Source organism: Colius striatus, chromosome 15 (assembly GCF_028858725.1).
Source record: "Colius striatus isolate bColStr4 chromosome 15, bColStr4.1.hap1, whole genome shotgun sequence".
In the NCBI taxonomy this organism is placed as follows: Eukaryota; Metazoa; Chordata; class Aves; order Coliiformes; family Coliidae; genus Colius; species Colius striatus.
Genome location: NC_084773.1, coordinates 2,993,175 through 3,014,985, shown reverse-complemented (window position 1 = coordinate 3,014,985; position 21,811 = coordinate 2,993,175). Strand labels below are relative to the sequence as shown.

The 21,811-nt window shown below is 41.5% G+C and overlaps 1 protein-coding gene across 7 annotated transcripts in view; it reads right to left on the bottom strand.

Annotated features, from left to right (window-relative positions):
* Positions 1–14,181: 14,181 nt before the first annotated feature.
* The window catches only part of HDAC11 (histone deacetylase 11), a 55,939-nt gene continuing 48,309 nt past the window's right edge, over positions 14,182–21,811 (bottom strand). For all 7 annotated transcript variants that reach the window (XM_062007977.1, XM_062007978.1, XM_062007979.1 and 4 more), the window contains 2 exons: positions 19,554–19,732; positions 14,182–16,114 (listed from right to left, as the gene is read on the bottom strand). In XM_062007977.1, coding sequence (XP_061863961.1) covers positions 15,872–16,114; positions 19,554–19,732 — 422 coding nt within the window. In that variant the 3' untranslated portion in view covers positions 14,182–15,871. The remainder of the gene's footprint in view (positions 16,115–19,553; positions 19,733–21,811) is intronic.

The following is a 21,811-nucleotide window of genomic DNA, read 5'->3' as shown; positions in this document are numbered from 1 at the left end:
TGACCACCTGGAGGATCTGTAAGGTCTCCTGTATGTAACACTCTGAATTATGCCAAGTACACTTCTGGACCTACAGCTAATTTCTGCTTTAGCACAGATTTAACTGGCTGCATCCTGAACATATATATCAGCTCAGACTGATTAAAAACATTGTCATTAATAAAATTAGATTGGACAAGCACTCATGTAACTAAATCTCATCCAAAGAACAGAACATACAGTAACACAACAGCGTGTAACACAAATGCAGCCTGAAACCAGAAGGGATGGAAACTATTTTAATCAGACCTCTCTACTAGGAGAATGTCATTGAGCACATATATAATAAATGCTCTCAGCTCACTGCAAAGTTGGTGGATTTCCAAGCAATAAGGGTTGTAACACAGGGAGACATGTTACTAGGGAACTTGATGAAATGCTGTAGTGGAGAGAAAAAGTTTTTGACCCTGTGGGAGTCTTGGAATTTCTCAGAGCATTGCATATTTCTAGCTACATTGCAGCCAAAACCAGCAGGCCAGCCTTCTCCATTAAACGTTTCTCCAGAGCACTTTCAGCCCCGACAATGGAGACAGAAAGCCTAATCACATTTTAATTGAGCTGGACCAGACTTCCAAATTCAACACACATTCGAGGGATGTTTCCTCCAGTTTAAATATAAACCCACCAGGCCCTTCTGCAAGAAGTGAGTAACTTAGGGAAGACAGATTGGAGGGTTTCGATATGACCACACGCACACACGAAAACACATCTCCTAATAGTGTTACCATGAAGAGGATAATTGGTATTGCCTTCTCTTCAAGGCAGTAGATTTTCCTCTCCAAGATTATGCAACCTATCAAAGCAGCTGGGATTCCCATTAGCCTGTTGCAAACACTGGCCATCTTTCCCATTACTGTGCTTTTTCAGGCTCTTCCCTGTGGAGAAAGATGAATATGGGATGGTGGTGAGATGGCAACGAGGCCAGAGAGGTGATTTACTGGAAGCAAGATGGGCCACACAATTACGTTACACACTGAGATGGAAAGAGAAATGGCTCACAAAAAGATTTCCACAGTATCTAAAGGCTTGTTAAACTGAGCACTTTTGGGGTTTTATTTGCAGGGTGCTTAATTTGTTATGAATGCAGGAAAAGTTCAAATAGCTTCATTTTAATAACACACTTCTTATGTTACTCTACCTGTTCAATAGACCTGCAGTGCCTGTGTTCTGACAGGCTCCATCCTACACAGCTCTGGCTGCTCCTGCCAGAACACACACAAAGCTGTTTTTGACTCTCATCACACAGCTGAGGAGCAAGGAACGCTTTTGTGGGAGTGGGTTTCAGTGGCTCATTAGAAATGGTACGTTTGCTTCAGCATGACATAACTTCAGTCTCTCAAATCTGAAAATTAAACTGGACAGAACCTTTCCTTGCATAATGCCAGAAGGGAAACCTGCCTCAAGCCAGTCACAGCACCTCCCAGCAGAGTCCCTGTGAGCATCAATCTTGCTCCTATGCTCAAAAAACCAGTTGTTTCCATCCTCAGAGGACACCAGTGCTGTAGATGCTGCACCAAGGCTCAGCAGCCTCCAACACTCAGCAGCTTAGTGGCCTACAAATTCACTTAGCATCTGCTCAAACATTTTTAATGCCTCAATTTGAATTTGAATGCCCATGCAGCACAAAAAGATGTCTTTTACCTCAGGCTGAAGTAGTAAAAGTGCCCAGGGACATGAGGGCAGCAATGAGCATTATTGATGTTCAGCTGTATATATCCTAAATCCCTATTGTACCTGGCTATGACTCTGCACTACTCTCCATGACGTATCAAAAGCTCTTGCCAGTTATCTTCATACTTAGTGCCACACAGGGAACTCAAGGTGCATTTTATAGAGACTGAAGTACCAAGATGCAGTACAGATTGTTTCCTGCCACACCTCAGTACAAGAGGCAGTTAGAAGGGTGTATAACATGCTGAAGAACATACATTTCAAAGCCTATATGCTGTCAAAAAGCTCAAATGCAGCAACACTGATGCTATAGCACTGACCCTCTCAATTATCTCTACTGCTTGAAGGAACAAGTGTGCTTTTGTCTAAGAATAAGTAGCATTTACAGTTGGGCTGACAATGAAGTGACCACAAACCCAATTCAGATTCTGGTTCTTTTTCTAGAGTGGTTATAAAACAGCTTTAAAAAGAGGAAAAATGCAGTTCTCTAGCTGTTGACTAACACAATCAAGTCCTTGTAGACAGCAGGTGTCTTTAAGACATCGAACTTTTCCCTCAACTTCTTTGACAAAAGTTTAGAACGAGTTTATTCTCCTGATCATCATGTGACTAAGTTTAAAGGAAATTTATCATTTGGTTCAAGCAAAACATTGCTATTTCCTCCATGGAAATGGAAACACTAAATCATACATTTTTCTCACATAGCATATTTTGAAAGGTCTGCATTCTTCCACGTTTCAGGCTCAAATGTTCCCACAACTAAAGCTTGTTATATAAAAGCACTCCCACCTCCAGTAACCAGTCAACCCAAAACACACCCCAGTTTTACATGTAGTGTCGCTCACCCAAAACAAATAACTCAGTCTGTTCACTGGAGATTTATCATCTTAATGTGCTCATTTCATTGTTGGCCTTGGCAGAGATGTCCAGGTCTAGAATGAAGGACAAAGAACTGACCAACCTTAAACCCCAGTGTGACAGAATTCTGTTAGATAGCAGATGGAAATGGTAATTAGCCACGACTCAACCATCACAGGCTTGATTGGGAGCTCTACTCCTACCAGACACGCTCCCTCAGAGATTTTATCTTTATGACAATAATGGCTATTATTTGCCTCTCCAGGTCCTTGAACTGGCACCAAACAAGGCATGCCTGTGACACCTGGAGAACAGAAGAGCCTCTAGCTGTCTCTGAATTCAGTGGTTTGCTTATATGTTAACAACTTACAGCAGTAAGCTGTGCAGGTCATCTTAGCGACACAAAGTCTAGCTCAAGAGTTTCTCTCATTGCAAGGGAGGAATACTTATCAAGTCCATGGTGGCAGCAGAAACTTCTCAACAGTCATCATGCAGTGCAAAAGACACATATTTAGATTTATATAAATATGCAGATAGCAATAGTAGCTTCCCCTAACCTCCCTACAATCAACATTTAACCACAACGTTGTTACTTCCTTCTTTACAATCACAAATGCTGGATAAAACTTGAGTACCTTCGTAATCTGCTACAGAACTCTACACTTAAGGAGGAAACAGGCAAAGTAAGTAGAAGTAAACCTGGCCAAGAAAGCAAAAGAAAATAAGAAGGGGTTTTCCAGGCACAACAGCACGAAAAGGAAGATTAGGGGCAATATGGGCCTGCTACTATACACAGAGGGTTCTCTGATGTCTGAGGATGAAGAAAAGGTCGAAGTACTGAATGTCTTCTTTGCTTCAGTCTTCACAGCCAAGGCAGGCCCTCGGGAAGCCCAGTCCAGTAAGGACAGTAGGATGGACTGGACAGCAGAGGACTTGCCCTGAGTGAGAGAGGAAGAGGTTAAAGACTTGTTGGCCAAGCTTAAGGCTCATAAGTCAATGGGACCTGATGGGATGCATCATAGAGTGCTGAGGGAGCTGCTGGTGGGATTGCTAAGCCTCTCTCTATTGTTTTTGAACAATCATGGAGCACAGGTGAGGTGCCTGAGGACTGGACACAGGCCAATGTCACTGCAGGCTGCAAAAAGGGCAGGAAAGACGACCTGGGAAACTACAGGCTGGTCAGCCTCACCTCCATCCCTGGAAGGAACTGCTGCAGAGAGGCCAGTGCAGGGACACCAAGATGATCAGGGGACTGGAGCATCTTCCTTCTGAGGAAAGGCTGTGGGACCTGGGGCTGTTCAGTCTGGAGAAGAGGAGGCTGAGGGGGGATCTCATTAATAGTTACAGATATCTAAATGATGGGTGTCAGGAGGTTGGGGCAGCACTTTTTTCTGTTGCATCCAGTGACAGGACAAGGGCTGATGGGAAGAAGTTGAAACACAAAAAGTTCCATTTAAACATAAGGAAAAACTGTGTCAGTGTTTCAGTGAGGGAGCCCTGGCACAGGCTGCCCAGGGAGGGTGTGGAGGCTCCTTCTTGGGAGGTTTCCAGCCCCACCTGGACACGTTTCTATGTGACCTGATCTAGGTGGGAGCTGCTTCTGCAGAGGGGTTAGACTGGATGATCTCTAAAGGTCCCTTCCAACCCCTACCATTCTATGATTGTGATAAATAGATTAACTATCTTTAAACACTGAAGTGGTGTGTTGATATTTGTATGTTATTACTCAATATAGGTCAGACCAATATTCCTCTAGAAAGACTTCTGGCAAATCCCTTTGTTTCTGGGATTTGTGGCCTTACTCTCCCTTAAAAAATTATTTATTGAGAGAATAAAACCTCACCAGCTCTCAGACTCAAACTCCTCAGCCTCTGCAATGTCCATATGTTTTCTATCCCTTTTGTGATAATCTGTATCATAATTAGTCACATTTTCACTTCATTTCTATTAAAAGGTAAATAATTGCATCTCTTGGTGTGCCAATTTACCCCTGTAACATACAAATTGCATGCAGCAGAGGAGAACACCACATATCTGGAAACACACAGGAACTTTCAAAGAGAAACTTCCATGCAGAGCTTTCTTCCATTTACTCATTAAGTTACTAAAAGGACTGGACTTGTGGCTGATGACATAGAATTCACATCTTCCCCTCTTCTACTGAAGAACAGCCTGAAACCCACTCATAGAAGGCAAAGAAGCAGCAAACCATTTCCATAGAAGCAGAGGAAGCATCATTATGAAAGCAGCATCTCTGTTTTTCAGATCTATAATTTCATTCTCAATGGAATTCCTCCAAATAGTCAAAGAAAGAAGAACTGAGACAGCCCTTTGATTTGCCAAACTCTTTTTTACCTCCTTTTAAAATAGATGAACTGCAAAACAGCTACAGCAGAGGAAGGAAGAAATGAAATGCAAGCAGAGCCCCGAGCATTCAATACTGGAGCTACTACAGCCAACAGTGGAAGTGAAATGTTAAAAACAAACAAAAATTAAAACATTTCTAAGCATTTGAACCATCAACTCTAAAATAAGCTTCACCAGCTGCCAGTCTCTGAGTATCCCCTCTATGAGAGGCTGTTGGCTTCCCTCCTCCAGACAGCACTGATGAGCAGTCACAGCTCAAGGGTGAGCGACAGCATTGTTCTCCCAGGAGTGAACTAACATCAAAACACATCTGCTGGGATATTACTCCTGCTTCAAATCTTGAACTGTTCTGATGACAAAAAGGACTCCCCAGATTCCCTGTACACTCCAGTTAAAATGCTGCTGGGTGTTAAAAAAGGCCATTTCCAAACATCAAAAAACAGCGAAATCAGCAGCTTATCTCTGTTGGGTGGCCACACTGATTTCATCACAATCAAAGCAAGGCAATTTGTTTAGTTGTGGGTTTTCTCTACCCTAGCAATAACCCAGTGGTGAAACTTCAATCAAACCCAACCCTCCAAACACCACCCTTGTTGTAGAGATGTACAATGAATCAAGCTAAATTTTGTTGGGGCTGACCTTCACAATTCTCCTTAGGTTTGTATTGCCCACATTTATGCTGAAATATTCCTTGTCCTTAGCAGGGAAAGGACTTGTATGTGAACTAAAGCTTACAAACTGCACTTCTCAACAACATTTATCATCTCTTGCCTCCCTCTCCATTATTTATTTTCAAGCAAAATTGACCTTAACAGCAAATGATTCAGGGAGCAGTGCAGCACCTGTAGTTACTTGGTTTAGACTACATTAGGCAGCTATTAAGTAAGGCTTGGTCAGCAGCACTGAAAAATAAGAAGGTTAGTCTTAGGTTTTACCTGTATACCAAGCAATGTTTTGTTTTACATCTCCTCAAATTGTTTGCTTAAGAGGAGACAACATGTCCAACCCCCTAGTTGTGAATGAGAACGGCTATAACACAGGAATGCCCGACTTCCAGCGCAGCATTTGGGGGAAAAGCAGCCTCCCAGCTCTAATGAGGAGGGATAAAAAAGAGGAAAAGCAGATGGCAACTTTTTGAGTGTAGTTTATCACATTCTTCATTTGGTGACTCAGCTTTATTTCTCAAGCTGTGTAGACCCATTGCATCAAGAGCCTCAGGTATTGAAGAATAGGACAGAATTACTGCAACTGTCCTGTGAAGAACAGGACTCTGCTACGGTTTGTTAACTTTCAGACACGCACATTTACTTTGCTGAGGTCAAAATAACGTACACTTTTTGAGTTCTTAATGTTGTTCTCAAGCATATGCCATCAGCTCTGAAAACCCATGTCTGCAGTTCATCAGCACTGCTGCTGCCACAGTTCGTGAAACCCTTCTAACTCGATCTGTGTGCTGCCATGGAAGGCGGCGTGCCTGCGGTGTGACTCGCACCCTTCCCCCTCCTGCTTTGCAGAGGCTGTTGGTCTGTGTAAATACTTTCATGAGCAGACAGAGTGAATGAAAACTAGTGCATATTAAACAATCAGCACTGAAATGAAAAGGCCAACAATGAGCTTTTGTGCTGCCTCTTTCCTCTATAAATCAAGAAATTCTATCAAGTGAGGCTGCCTAGCCTTTCTCTTTACAAATCCAATCATACATATTAATTGCTACTTCAGACAGTTTTTAACTCCTTCAAGTGCTGTTCCTGTTTGGACAGTCATTAATAACCTTCATTAGTTTGGTATTGCAGGGTATTCAGTTTGGAGTTGACACTAACGTGGGAGATGCCAACATCAAAGCACGTTCACTACACGACACTACTGAATGGGCTGCAGCACTCGGACCAACAGCCACACTGCTTTCTGGCATCTAAAGGCTCTAGAAGAACAGATTAATTCAGAAGGTAAATAGTGAGGTGGTCTGAAGTGTCAATCCAGGAGAAGATCCACCTTTACAGCTGCCATTCCATTCTGACCATGATTTACGGTATCTCTGAACTCAAACGGCATCGTGGATCCAGGAAGGAATGATCTATATGAAACAGCTTGGTTTTGTGCCTGTCACAGACATTCTTTGTGTGCTGAGTACAGAAATGGACCTTAAACTGCTTCCCAGGTGAAATGTAACAGAAGTTATCTTCTGCTGTAACACTTGAGGGAATGCACTGTAACTTCATTAGTGCTCAGGTCTTCCTTGTACAACCATGCACGCATCCTCACCACCTACAGCTAACATGCTGTAATTGCTGCTGACACACAGCTTCTGTGAGCAAGCAAGGATTCAGGGAAGTGTTTTTAAACAGCATTAATTCAAGCTTTGCTTTTCATCACTGCCTGAAGGCTTAGTGAGCTATACATTCACAAAAATGTCATCTTTCTTCACACAGCTTTTTTTCCCCCCCACAGCCTGTCTTTCTTTGAACTCATTTTTTCTGGCTAACCAGCATGGAAATACAGCTCATATTTTTCTTAACCAAAAGAAACTAGGCTGTAGAGCATTTAGTAATTTTCAGGATGTTTGTGACAGCCCAGGGAAAATCGACCCCAGCAGCAGGTGCATGGGGTTGTGTTCACAGACACAGGACTTAGCAGTTTCCAAATTAATTTATCAGTATATAGCCTTGGATCTAATTACAATGAACAGTGGGAAACCTCGATGGTCATGGGACCTCTGCAGCTCTATCACTCACCACTTTCATTTCAATATCCTACTCCCTAAAGGGTAAATGGATGCAGGCTAGAGAAAGCACAAAAGACTTCCCTTGCCCTTTAATGCAGCTGCTGCACATTGTATTCAGTTTTCCATCACAATGCAGTTTTTACTGTGTTATTTGTAAAACCTGTACTTAATTCAGGATGGGGTAAATCATACATCTATTCTACAGATCAGAGAAAGAGCCAAGCCTGAAATACTCCAGCTGTTTCCAACTTGCTAATAATATTAAAAACTTAACTCTCTACTGGGAACTCTTAAAGCTTTCTAACACTATCAACAGTAAATAGAAATCACAAGGAAAGCTGGCTTGAGATACACGAGTTTGTTTATCTTTGCCTACTATTTGTTTGAGTTGCAGTGAAGATTTACTTTACTGTGTTACTACTTGTTGTGTTTACGAGTCAGAAAACATGAGGAAGAATAGGAAGGAATCACCTGAGAAGCAAATCCTGGGGGATTTTCCCTCCAGGAATTGAAGTACAGCTATGTTTTACTATGGCTTCCACTGCAAAATGACATGTGAGCGTGCTTATCGTCTAGACACACTGAAGAGAGACAGAAAATTAACACCATTTACAGATCTGATGATACTGCTTACTGGAAAGAAAGTCCAAATCCGTGTTTTCTCCTTAAAAAAGCAAAACCAAAATGCAAAACTTATTGGGTTTCATACAATCTTGTTCATTTCTACCAACACAATTCTTTGACTTACTCGTTGCCAATTCTGTTCCATGGCATGACATCAAGCTCTACATCAAGCTCTAGTCTGACTTCATAACCTTATCACAGGATGTTTCTTCAAGCTGTCAGTACATCTTATTTCTGTTCTGTTTTGTTCCCTGATCCTACCATGGTGTCAATAGCTCATTATTTAACTGCATGCCTAGGTAAAACTCCTTAAAGCGTTTCCCATAGTTCCTGTGCTATATTTAGCACAGTGAATATTTTGGGCTTTCTTTTGTGATAGGGTGTTTGGGTTGTTTTTTTTTTTTTTTTAATTAACAAAAAGTGACTTTTGTCATTGGCCAAGATAGAGAAAACTAACCTCATGGTCCACTTCAGAGACAGCATCCCATGACGCTGCAGCAATCCATCCCGAAAAGGTGAATTTCATCGATATTTCTGCCTGTGATTGCCAATAGCCTAAGTACTTCCTCTAATAGGACTGCAGGAAATTCTCTGTGTGCTCTCCAAGGGTAACCTGAAAATGGACACAAGGTCAGAATCAGACCAGAACTAATGGCTGGTGTTCAGAGGTGTCAGCAACCTGCCCTTTGCAGGGCTGCAGCTGGAGCATGGCTTGCAGTGCTCCTGGGCATCCTGAGACACAGTCTGTGCTCAAGCTCTCTGCCAGGCTGTAGCTGAGATCACAGAATCTCAAGGGTTGGAAAGGACCTGGAAAGCTCATCCAGTGCAACCCCCCTGCCAGAGCAGCACCACCTAGAGCAGGGCACACAGGAACTCATCCAGCTGGGTTTGAATGTCTCCAGAGAAGGAGACTCCACAGCCCATCTGGGCAGCCCCTGCCAGTGCTCCCTCACCTCAACAGGGAAGAGGTTTCTCCTTGTACTTTTTTGGAACCTCTTGTGTTCCAGCTTGTCCCCATTGTCCCTTGTCCTATCATTGGCCATCACTGAGCACAGCCTGGCTCCAGCCTCCTCACACCCACCCTTTATGTATTTGTAAACACTTATGAGGTCACCCCTCAGTCTCCTCCAAGCTGCAGAGCCCCATCTCCCTCAGCCTTTCATCAGGAGGAAGCTGTTCCACTGCTTTAACATAGCCATTGCTTATGATGTTATTTTAAAAGCTCTCCTTTTAGAATCTGTACAAATCAACAGTTTTTTTTAAGTAAGCACAGCAATCTCACAATGTGGAAATAATTGTGTCTGCTGTAAGGAAAAATGGAAAATAAACAGGAATTAGAATCTTTAGAACCTCTCTCTGTGCCAGAGCTTCACTCTCTTGCTTATGTCCACAAAGCAATAGGCAGGGATCTTCTCATCCCACTGCTTGCTCTGCCATGCCAAAGCAGTGCTAGCACCAGTCAGAGATTGATCACAGCAGTTGCACCATGTCACCTGCAGCTACACCTCTCCCCTCTGCTTTCCATTCATCTGCACTCGGTGATTATCACAGGATGTAATCTTGGCAAAGACTACCTCACCTAATTTACAATAACACTCCAAGACAATCCCAGTATCATGAAATTAAGAACCATCAGACACTCCAGTTTTTGGAGGTCCCACAAAAAAAATCCATTTACCTCTGATATTTGTCAACTTGTTTTAATTTCCTGAAAGAATCAAATGAAGCTTTGATTCTGTTTCCATCCTTGAACAAGCTGTTAGGAATTACTTCTACTCAGGCAGCAAACATGTGTCTCTGATCCAGGACCCCACCAAGCTGCTTGTCCCAAAACACCAACAGCTGCTGTGTACTCAGATCCTCAGGTGCACATGCAGAACCTGCCCTGACACATCCAGTTTGAAAATCTCCTGTGCCAAACAAAATCCAAAGTCTAATGTGGCTGCAGATCAAACTGAGTAAGCCCAAATTTCACTGAGCTCTTATGCTGAGAGTTTCTGAGTAGCTGGAGGCCTCTGTAAAGTGAGAATCACTCTGTGGGATGCTCTGCCACACACTCATGGCCACCAGCACCAAAGAGCAAACCCTTCCTGGCCACACTTTTGGTGGGTGTTTGTCATAGGAAAGATTAGCAAAGACTGGAAAGAGACAGAAGGTGGGGCACAACATATAGAAGAAGCCAATAAACAGGCTGACAGCCACATACACCAGCAAAGATCCTACTGGACTCATACAGAAAAGGAAAGAGGCTCTTGCTGGCTGCAGCTCTCGGTGTCTCACACAAGGAAAGTGAAGAGCAGTCTCCAGCTTTTTGTTTAGGAAATGTTTCAGTTTCCTTATCTCTGCCATAGACCTAAATAGACCTGAAGTCTATTTTACCCTCTTCTGCACCTCTAATAAATGCAAGGACAACAACTCCCAGAGCACATACAAGCTCCTGGCTCGCTGGATGATTATAACCTTTCTTACATGTCAAAAACGAAAGAAAGGAGACACCTCTCTGCTCTTAGCACTGCAATGTTCTAACTCTACTAAAGACTAAATTTAACACACTATAAAGACCAGATGCATGATTTTAACTTGGCCTTTAATACATTTCCCCCCTGTTTCTCATTTTTTACACAAATCAAACGTGCATTTCCACAATAATCAGTCCCAGCCACACTCAAAGGATGTCTACTCTCAATTGCAAAACACAACAAGAGTTTGGATCTGATTAGTAAAGCATGGAACTAACCTTTTATCTGACAGCAAATAGTTCAACTAACTTTCTGTAATGTTACTTTTAAAGGAAGAAGTGATTTATGGGAGTGTGCTATGGCTCCATGGCCCACTGCACTGCCAAAACATAACGCTGCAGGATTGGTAACACACTATGTGCCTGGCAGGCTTCTCATGATTTTTGTACTTCATTCATCTCCAACCAGAAGTTTAATCTCAGGTAAGCTGTCAGAAGGGAAGTCAGGACTGCACTGGGCTGGTAAGTCAAAACCACAGCCCCAGCACAATAATTTCCTATGCCTAGCCAACCTGTTCAATCGAATTGGCATCTTTCCCTTACCACAGTAGTCTGAATTTAGTTCTAGGAAGCGAGTGCTATGTGCAGCACACAGTATTCCTGCACATTCAAAACACTGTAGTAAAGTAGGGCAGCAGGTATTTGCTCTAAGGTCAACAGTGTACTTGCATTAAGTCAGGCACTGAGCAAAATCAGCCTTCTTTTCTCACTGTCACAGCAAGCCTGGGAGAGAAAGGGGACTAGTAATAGGAATTAGTGCTTCATACAGCTTACCAAAACATCATATCTTAAAAGGAATTAATTCTATTGATCTCTGGCAAAAAGTGACTGACTGTAGCAAAATGGCCTGCATAAAGATCAAGAAGGGAAAAATCAGATGAGCACTAGATGGGAAATCGAAGAGATTACCAAAAGTGTTAGGATCAAGGAAAGTCTAAAAACCTGAAAACCACACATATTTAAAGCCCAAGCTAAAGGCTTGGCACATAATGAACAATTTGCAAGCTTGCCTCTGGAATGGCTGGGGAATACACAACCTGTGCTAAACTCAAGGCAAGTTCAGGACACAGCACCACTTGGGATTAGGGTCTTTGATATTGCTTCTGATATGCTCTACATTCCAGAATCAGTCAGGGGGTATAAGGAAGACAGTAAGACCACCTTCTCTTGGTCAAAGATAGCAAGTGAACTTGCTTCTCACCAACAGATTGCAGTTTTCTTGAAAGGAGAACGTTTTCAATTATCCAAACAGTGGCATAGCACACAGCATCATGACCTGAGACCCTGCAGCTTTCTGCACTCAGCAAACTCCTTCAGTTCCTGGCAGCACAGTGAGAGCCAAGTCCAGATCCAAGATTACAAACTTCATCACTTCTGGATTTGTCTGACAGCATTCTCCCCAAAGTGGCTCTGCTGCATGTAGGACACAATTGTATAGCACAACTTGTAAAAGTACAAGAAATTCCCAAGTGTCACTTCAGAGACCACAAAAAAAGCCCCATGCAGCCAGCACTGGTAAGGCACACAATTATGTGCAAGAGAAGGCAGAAACACCGCTGAGCAACTTGCTCTGGAAGCAGGAGCAGAAGGTATCAGGGAACAGCTTCAATGATCATTAGGTTCTTCAAGCTGCAGGGAACAGCAAGGAGGAGGAAAATTGGGAGCAGGGACTTTTATTACTCACCATACATAAGCATTACCTGCCCCCCCCAGCAATAAGCTGACAGGCAATTTTCATCTCTTTTGTTTGTTGTTTAAGCATAGTTACCTGACCACTGCATTTCTTCAATTCATCCTTCTATTCCCTGTGAGGGATCTCATAATGCAGGGTGTTCAGAAACCCAGAGTCCCACAAACAAAGAATCATACCTTCAGTGGGAAAAAATGGTATTCCAATATAAAGTTCAACTTGAGATCATGTAAGACCATCACCATAACACCAAGTTCTTAATGCCAAACTCTATACTGTGTGTCAACTGTCAGAGGCAAAGGGGGCTGGAGCTCAACATGCCAACTGTCAAATCAAACAGATGAAAATGCCAACACCTCAGCTTCCTTTTTAAATGAACCTCACAGATGGGTGACTACCAAGAAATGCACATTTGTGTGTTAACTGTAAGCTACTGAGCATACCTCACTATTTCTTCAAGTAATCTGGAGTCAAAAATAATGTCTTCTTATGAAATACAGGAGTCTGCTGGGTCTTTCTTCAAGATAGTATTTTGGTTGTAAATTGGGGCATCATTTTCTTAAACACTCCTTTTTATTATGGGAGGATTTTACAGTTACAATGACACTTAAAAACACCCAACAACAAACCAAACCCCAAAACTCTACACTTTTCCCCCCATAATACATGGGATGACATGCATTCTCCCAGCTGACTTACCTCAATCTCTGCATTCCACACAAGGTTTTGTCAAAGCCAAAGGTTTTGATGGTGGCAGCTCAAGGCAAGGTTTCCACCATGGTGTTTTCAGTGAGCTTGCCAAATGATAATAGTAGATGAACTATGAATCATACAGCATCTGTGGTCTAAACTGAATGGTTTCACCACTTCTTTTTGAAAAACAGTACACATTTATCTTGGCCTAGTTTCTTAACATGTAGAAATCAACCTTTTGGTTTTAACAACCACGTCAAATATTAAACTACATTAGAATTTTTAGAAAACATGAAGGAATTACCTGCTCACAATCCTAACTTTATAATGGACACTGCAAATGCAGTCAATATGTCCACTGCTTGATGGCTGCACATTTCAGATGTGTCTGACAGCCGGCAGGCTCTTCTGCAAAACAGTTTTCTCTGAGAAGTTACTGATTTGTAAAAGACCTCTAATAAACTTCTGCAGCCTTAACAGATGCTTAGCTTACAATTCAATAGATGTAACAAGAATATATTCAAAGTAGGAGTTTCAGCAGTGGAACAGGCTGGCCAGAGGAGTTGTGGAGGCTCCTTCCTTGGAGGTCTTCAAGACCCACCTGGACATGTTCCTGTGTGACCTAATCTAGGTGACCCTGCTTCTGCAGGGGGGTTGGACTAGATGATCTATAAAGGTCCCTTCCAACCCCTACCATTCTGTGATTCTATGATAATGGAATATCACTTGGAATTTGAAATAGATTTTAACACCTTATGATAACATCTGAAAAAGTATTTGGATGCTGAATTTCCAGGTTCACTTTAAGAGGCCAAGACATTAACTATCAGAGAAGTCATCTGCTGTTGACAAACCCTGTACTGTTGAACCATAAGAATCACAGCAGTTTCAGTTACACTTTAAGTATGAAACACACATCATCTTGTCTTCTCAATAAATTGCTCCTTTTGCATTTTTAGCAGCCAAGAAACATGTGAAGTGAGAGGACAAGTCAGGCAGCATTGTTCAACATCATTTTAATCTCCACTGAGGGGGAAATAATATAAACATGTTAACACAAACAGGAAATATTTTGGAAGAGACCACATGGTACTGTGACAGCTGATAGAAATGTCATTTATCACTTTATAAAAATGATGTGAAAGAACAACAACATCTTTCAGTAACATCAGACAGGATAGAAAAAATAAACCTCAGCATTAGTTGTACTCTGATGGTCCTTCTAGTAGGAAATTTCAAAGTGCTTTTTAATAAGAGTGGTGCAACTCAAGATTAGTGCAATATGTCAAATCTGTTTGAAAGCAGCTATTTATAGCAACTGTGCAAGTTCTTACCATTAACAAACCTCTATCGAAAAGAAAGTAACACTAAGTGAGGTAAGTGTTCTAATTAGAATTAAACATTCCTTAAATAGCTTACACATCAGTTCTACTACAAGGAAAACATTGATCTTCCTTCATAGAAAGGTTCAAACCTAAACATGACATGAAACTCGTGCTACAAATCAAGTGAGCACTGGGAAGTCAAAAAAAGCTCTTGCAAAATATACAGCTTAGTAGATTTACAACTCAATGCTACAAACAGTACCTAATGCAAAACACACCGAGCTAAATATAAACCCAACTTTACACTTAGTGCTTTTGAATCTTCTTTTGTTCCCAAAGCCTCCTAGAAGCCCCCATGTAAAGGTAGCACATGAACTTAATGCAGAAATGCCATGGTTTATGTGTCAGCATGAGCACTGTGGTTACCAGTGATGACTGCAGCTACGAGCACCATTACTCTTTGAGCAAGCAAAAAAGGAATAATCAGAATTTACTCTTCACTGCCTTACACATGACAAGCTGGCAATAGTAAGATACCCCAGGTTTCTACACAATATTTTCTGCAAGAGTTCTCAGATGCCTAAAATTCATTTCCATTCTATTGCAGTTTCTTTAACCTGTGATTTACGATGCATAGTAACTGTTGCCTTTTAAACACAGGCCTCATTTCAAGAGGTAAAAACTAGACTTAATTCTGAGCTCTATGGCTCATTTGCATACACAGCCAAAGGCATTTTGTATTTTTATTTGTCAGGGTGTTTATAAGTTGGATCTAAGTCACTATCAACAGCAAGAACACAATATAAATTAATGATCTTTTATTCTAATTGGCTTAAGAGCCTACCAACTGAACTGGTTTTTGTAGTATTGCACTTCAGTATTAAACCAACAGTTAAAGCCTGCACAGAACTCAGTTTACAAAAACATCTAAATGAAAAAAGCAATAAATAACATATAGAATCTAAAAAATCCCAGTAAGTTTAGTCCATATTTCTCCCAGCACAATCCAAACTGTATCATCTGAAATAGGTCTGGGACAGCTTTTGGATACCAACTGCATAGTTCTTTCGATATAACAGACCATCCATCACAAAAAGAGAAGCAATTAAAGCTTTCTACAGTAGTATTATAACCTGAAAGACAGTACCCTCGAATATGTTTCAATTAGCTTAAAAGGATTTGTTGCCTTTGCTCAAGATAGCTTCAGGAGTTAGATACAATTATTCTGTGACTGTATGTTACCTGTACTGTGTTATTTTACAGGCAAGTTGAGCCATTCTCAACATGTTCTATTAACCTTACTAATGATGTGGAGACTTTCTGCTCCTAAACCTGGAAGCCACTGCCTACAATTTTGCATCTTATCACTGTAGTGACAAATTGCTGAAGTCTTTAGCAGAGTCTCTAATCATCTGTTCTACCCTGGGATTTTCAGCTCCACTGGTTGCCAGCTCCTTGTCAATAAGCCCCAAGTTGTGCAAATTAAGGATGGAATCAGCAATAATCCGTGCTGTCCTCTTCTGGTAACCTCCAGACGTCACCATCAGGATGGGGATCCTGCGGCTTCTGGCAGCCTTGAACACGACTTCATCTCTCTTCACAATTCCCTGCAAGTTTACAAAGGAGAAAAAGAGGGGAAAAAAAGAAGTGATAGGAATATGGTATTTTAGTTCTAGCCTATGGTTTATGGAACAGACTGCAATGTTCCACTATGGCAGTGGAACAGGCTGCCCAGGGGGGGTGTGGAGTCTCCTTCCTTGGAAGTCTTCAAGACCCACCTGAGCATGTTCCTATGTGACCTGATCTAGATGAACCTGCTTCTGCAGGGAGGTTGGACTAGATGATCTCTAAAGGTCCCTTCCAACCCCTACCATTCTGTGATTCTATGATTTATGGTATTTGTTGCTTGATAAGCGACTAAACCCTCCATATTACAACACAAATTCATTTCCAAGTTCCATCAGCAGATTTACACGAATAATCATTAAAGAAGGGAAACCAGTAAATCAAAAATCCTGATGTGGTTTTAGAGGACACAGCAGATAAACATCTTTAGAATAAAATCCTAGAATTCCTGCCCAAAGGCCATAAAGCCTAAACTGACTACAAAGTTTAGAAATGTAGAGGTGAGAAGAACTGAGACAAAGAAAGACTGAATTCCAAGTGCTTCGCTTAACCTGCATTGCACCCTCTGACAGAAGTTCATCAACTCAATCAAGATGTCACAGGCCTACAGAAAAATCCAAAATTCAAATCAGATTTGGAACTAAAAAATAGCAAAAGATTGCTGGCCAACAGTTATTGTACTGTCAGTGAACCCACACAACAGAAGATGTCGAGTCTCTTGGGTTTCAAGTAAGTAGGTGTGGAGAAGAGAAGAAACCAGAAGTAAGTGAGAACAGAATTAAAACCTACTTTTGTGGAAAAAGTAAAAGCAGAGTTCCAGAGACACAGAAGGGGAATAAATAATCCCTCTGAGAATGGCCAGCTCAAGATTTAAGTAACTGCAAAGGCTGGAGAAGGGGAAAGGGATTAACATGCAAATCAGCTACAAAACCAAAAAAAGGAAGCAGCACCAAAAGTGTTGTAGCAAAATGAACATGGACTACACAGACTGGTTAGAGGAAGACTGAAAATACAACAAGAAACATTACTCTGCCATTAAAAAAAGACAGATCACAAACAAATGGTAAAGGGAAAGAAAATACAATTAAATATAGCTGAAAAACTATTTTGCTAAACCATGCAACAGTAATGGGCTTTGTACACTTTGTCACAGCTCTGTAAAAGAGCAATGGGAGTAAGGAACAATAACTGAAAAATTAGACAAAGGAAACAGAACTATATGAAGAACAGATCCTTAAAGGAAGTATAAGAATTAGAATGAGCTGTGTGTCCCTTGGGAAGCCTCACTGGATGCAGCCAACATTGTGCCACATAAGAACTGGAGTCAGTATTTATAGGGGCCTAACCATCTCATCCCTGCTCCAGAACCTCCAGTGGCTGAGCCTGGGAGAACTGAGGGGAAATGCAGTGGCATATTCCAGCATTTGCACATTACCAACAAAGAATATACATCAAATGAAAATTCCAGCCTCACACAGTTCCCACTTACAGACACAGGTAAGAGGGACTTAACTGCTACACCTCAAGTCTTCTGACTATAGCCTCAAGCACCAAGAAACAATCACTCATGGCACTCTCAGGAGGTATAATTTTGAGTAGAATTAACACTGGAGCAAGATTTTAAAATCTGAATGACATCTCCAACTGAAGGACTGAAGAGATGAATCATCCAGGTTCAGTGCCATCAGTTCCATCACCGTCAGTAGCCTGGGATTTGCAGCTTGGTTAAACACGCCATTCACACCTAAGCCATCCAGAGCAGGGAGACAAGAATCCCTGTCCTCAATGCAGAAACCAAAGGTTTGGGCTACAGAACCTTTTTCTCCCTCAGGCACTGGTTGGGTAGAGAAATGGCACTCCTGCCTTTCATCTCTACTTGTGATTAGAGGAATCATTTCACCCTACAGTTTGTCTCTTTCCCTACGCTGCACCCAACAAGCTACAGCAACTCGTTTTTTTCTCACTGTTCCTTCTCAAATGGCAGAAAAAAATTAGAAAAGGCACATCTTAAAGTATTCCCTCCCTAACACTAGCTTCTACTCTCTTAGTAGTTACTGCTTTCCAAGAAGCTCTGCTTCACCAAAGGAGACCTTACATCTCAGGTCTCTACAGCTACCTGAAAGGAGGCGAGTTGGTCTCTTCTCCCAAGTAACAAACAGAAGAAATGTCCTCAACCTGCACCAGGGTAGGTTTAGATCAGCTATTAGGAAAAGTTTCTTCATCAAAAAGGTTGTTGAGCAGGATCAGGCTGCCCATGGAACTGGGGTAGTCTCCATCCCTGGAGATACTCAAAAGCCATGTAAGACACAGTGCTGAGGAACATGGTTTAGTGGTGGCTGTGGCAGTGCTGGGGTAATGGTTGGACTCGATCTTAAAGGTTTTTCCAACCTAAACAATTACATGATTCTATATTCTCTTCAAAGTCAAACAAGTCCAAGCCCCTCAACACTTCTTTTCTCCTTACAGGCTTTTACACAGCCATGGAAGCAAAACCTCGAGATTTAGAGTGGCTCCCAAGTAGTTCCACCTTGGGCCCACTGACCTCACAGGCAGAGAGTAACAAATCAGCATTCAGTGACAGAGATAAGGTAAGGAAACCATAAACCCCAGCAAGGAATTAGAGTGCTGTGGAAAAGGAAGTATTTGAGAACGAAAGTAGTACAAAACAGAATGAAAACTGAAGAGATTTTAACTAGAGGGGAATCCAGGAGCTTAGAGATCAAGAAAGCGCTTGTCTATACTGAACTGGTGGACTCTTCAAGAGCCAAATGTGAGAACAGGAGGCAGAAGTGAGGGGCTGTTGGAAAAAGAATCATTAAAAAAAATGATATTTGTAAAAGGAGACCTGTCAATTTGTGCTTATTTTGAGAAGAGCAGACTTGCTCTATCTGGAAGGTGAAGACTTCTAGGAAGCTATACAGATTAAACCACAACTAACATCTGGTACCAAACTGGGAAGGAGGAAGATAAAGTGAACTGGAAGAGGGGAACAATATTTGTATAGAAGAGAATGAGAAAAGAGAAAGATCTGTTTGTTTGCTCAGAATACACAGACAGGCTGCACAAAATTGCTGGAACTAAGAAGAGACCAGAAGAGCAATTTAAAACAGCTGGGAGAGCTACAGAGGAAATTAAGTGTAAGATACATACTGGGGGCAGGTGACAGAAGAAATATATTGCCAAATGGGTTATACAAGCATCAAAGAAACAAAGAAAGAACCAAACAGGAAAAATAGGAGTCAGGTGAAGTGTGAAAATATATGTGTCTCTGGTTACTGTCTGGATGTTCAAAATCAGTGTGTGTTAGGAAGATGATAAATGACACTGCAACAGGCACACGAAGAACAAAAATATTTACTCAGGAAGAGACAACAGAGAAAGAGGAGTGAAAGTCTGTAGGTATTTTAGCATTATACAAACCTGAGGGGAAATAGCAAGTCCTCCCAAGGGATCACCATCCAGAATATCAGTCCCAGCATTATAAACAATGATGTCGGGTTTTAATTCGTTTAACGCTCCTTCCACGTGAGTATGCACCTTCTGAAGATATTCGGTGTCCTCTGTGCCCCACTCTAGTTCCACCTTGCGTTTTATGGCACCTCAGAAGAAAAAGTTTCCATGTCACTCAATATAAAAATTGCTTTGACAGAAAATGCAAGATTTAGGTAAGCAAGAGAGATGTTCTAATTCCTGGAAATGTTGTGAATACACTTCATTTTCACAGAGCTTTGAATTAAAGACATTTGTTCTCTGGAGGTCCCTTCCAACCCTACCATTCTATGATTCTATGATTTGTTTTCCCAGCAAATGTAAGCACAATGACCTTGAAAAAACTCCACTGAGGAGAGAAAATTAGATGCAGGGGGAAAAAAAAAAGAGAAAGTCTCAGATATAAGTGGAAAACGTTATTGAACAGCAGCTGATCTACGTGTCCTTTTACCAATCAGCAATGAAACCATAAAGAAAATTATTAACTTCAAAGTAACCTAAAGAAAGCGTCAGGGAAAGAAAACACTGAATTGGTACTGCAGAGGAAACAGTTGGGGAAAAGACAAGAGAAATATCACTGAGAAATTATGTTTTATTTTTATCACAACACTCAAAACTTAACAGCAAGGGATCATGAATTGATGTGAACTGCTTTATAAATGTATAACAAGGCTCAGCTTTGCCCCAGGCATTTTCAATTTAATGTTTTTACCCTGTAATCCTACCAGAAGACCAAATATCTCCTCTTAATTTAAATCAAATTATTACTAATGCTTCTAATAAAGCATTAGAAGAGAAGAGTTGAGAGGGCAGAGGGAAGAAACTCAAGGTTATGCAGCCTAGTTTTGAGTGCTTTCACAGAGTTATGTGCAGCTCTCAATCTGAATTCACCAAACCTATGTCAGAGGTGTTTCAGGATATGATTTCCACCTCATCATGCCCTGTACTTTGAATTAAGTGGAGCATTGAATAAAGTGGATTCAGGACCCCCCAAGTGTGCAGAAATGTGTTCAACACAGTGATATTTATTCTTATGATTGCTGGGTAGCTCTTCATTTTTCTGCTTTCCATCCTTGATCAACATTAGTGAGGCATTCTTTTTGCTTCCTTTGAAGCCAATTTTTATGTAATGAAACAAACAGTTTTGTTTCTTTATGATATTTTTTCCTGAATTCTTTTCTTCCTGTTACATAAATGTTCATGTAAGTCTACACAGCTGTGCTCTCTTGAGCAGCACTTAGAGCCTCTTTGGTAGAGCTGAGGAGGAGGTAAACACATTACCATGGGAAACAAATAACCATTGTCCTGATGAAACCATTAAGAAGTTGAGACAATATGAACAAGATTCCACACCTCTGTGGATGTCTTGTCTTCATCTCCATCACAAACCACAGAATAACAGCCATTAGTTACTACCCAGGTCAGGGACTACTGACGGGCAGGTGGTGGATCTGTAGGTTAGAATGAGCACAGCTTTTGCATTGTACAGCATTTTGTTCAGCTCTTGCTAATTGCTTCTACAGCTCTGAAAAATGGAAAAACACTCAGACCAACAGCAACACTTTAAGGCCTGAACTTTGAGTTTCAGCTGTCAGCATTTTTACTCCTCCTTCAGTGAACTAGTCTTTCTCCTTCTTCCCATCCATCTTCTCCTTTCTCTTCCTGAACCTTTGGGTAATTCCAAACTAGTTCCCCTTAGAGACTCAATGTGCTTACAGCTAAGCAAACAATGTCAGCTAGTCTGTCTTTGTTGTTTTCTCTAATGAAGTGCATAGGACAGGAAAAAAGCAAACATACAAGAGACTCCTGTGGTAAAACATGATGAAAATTAGTAGGAAGCCCTAGGACACAGTGATCAGTTAGTTTAGCCTAAGGATTCAAACTCTCGGGTTCAAGCCTCCGTCTCCCTTCAAAAAGGTGCCCTCTCTGATCTCATCCTCATCTGGTCACCTAGCAGGAGAGAGTGTAAAGCCTTTAGCTGATGAACTCCTATTTAGACATACTTATGCAAGCTACAAGAAACTACATATTCACATGCCTTTGCCCACAGTCTTCTGCACTTCATGCTTCATCTATAGAAGGAGAATGCTAGTATTCCCAGCTTTACAGGAGAGGGCTAAGTTCAGTATTTGAGACTTGGAGACAACGGCTTACTCTGTTTTGCACTTAATCCATCTGTTCAAAATGCT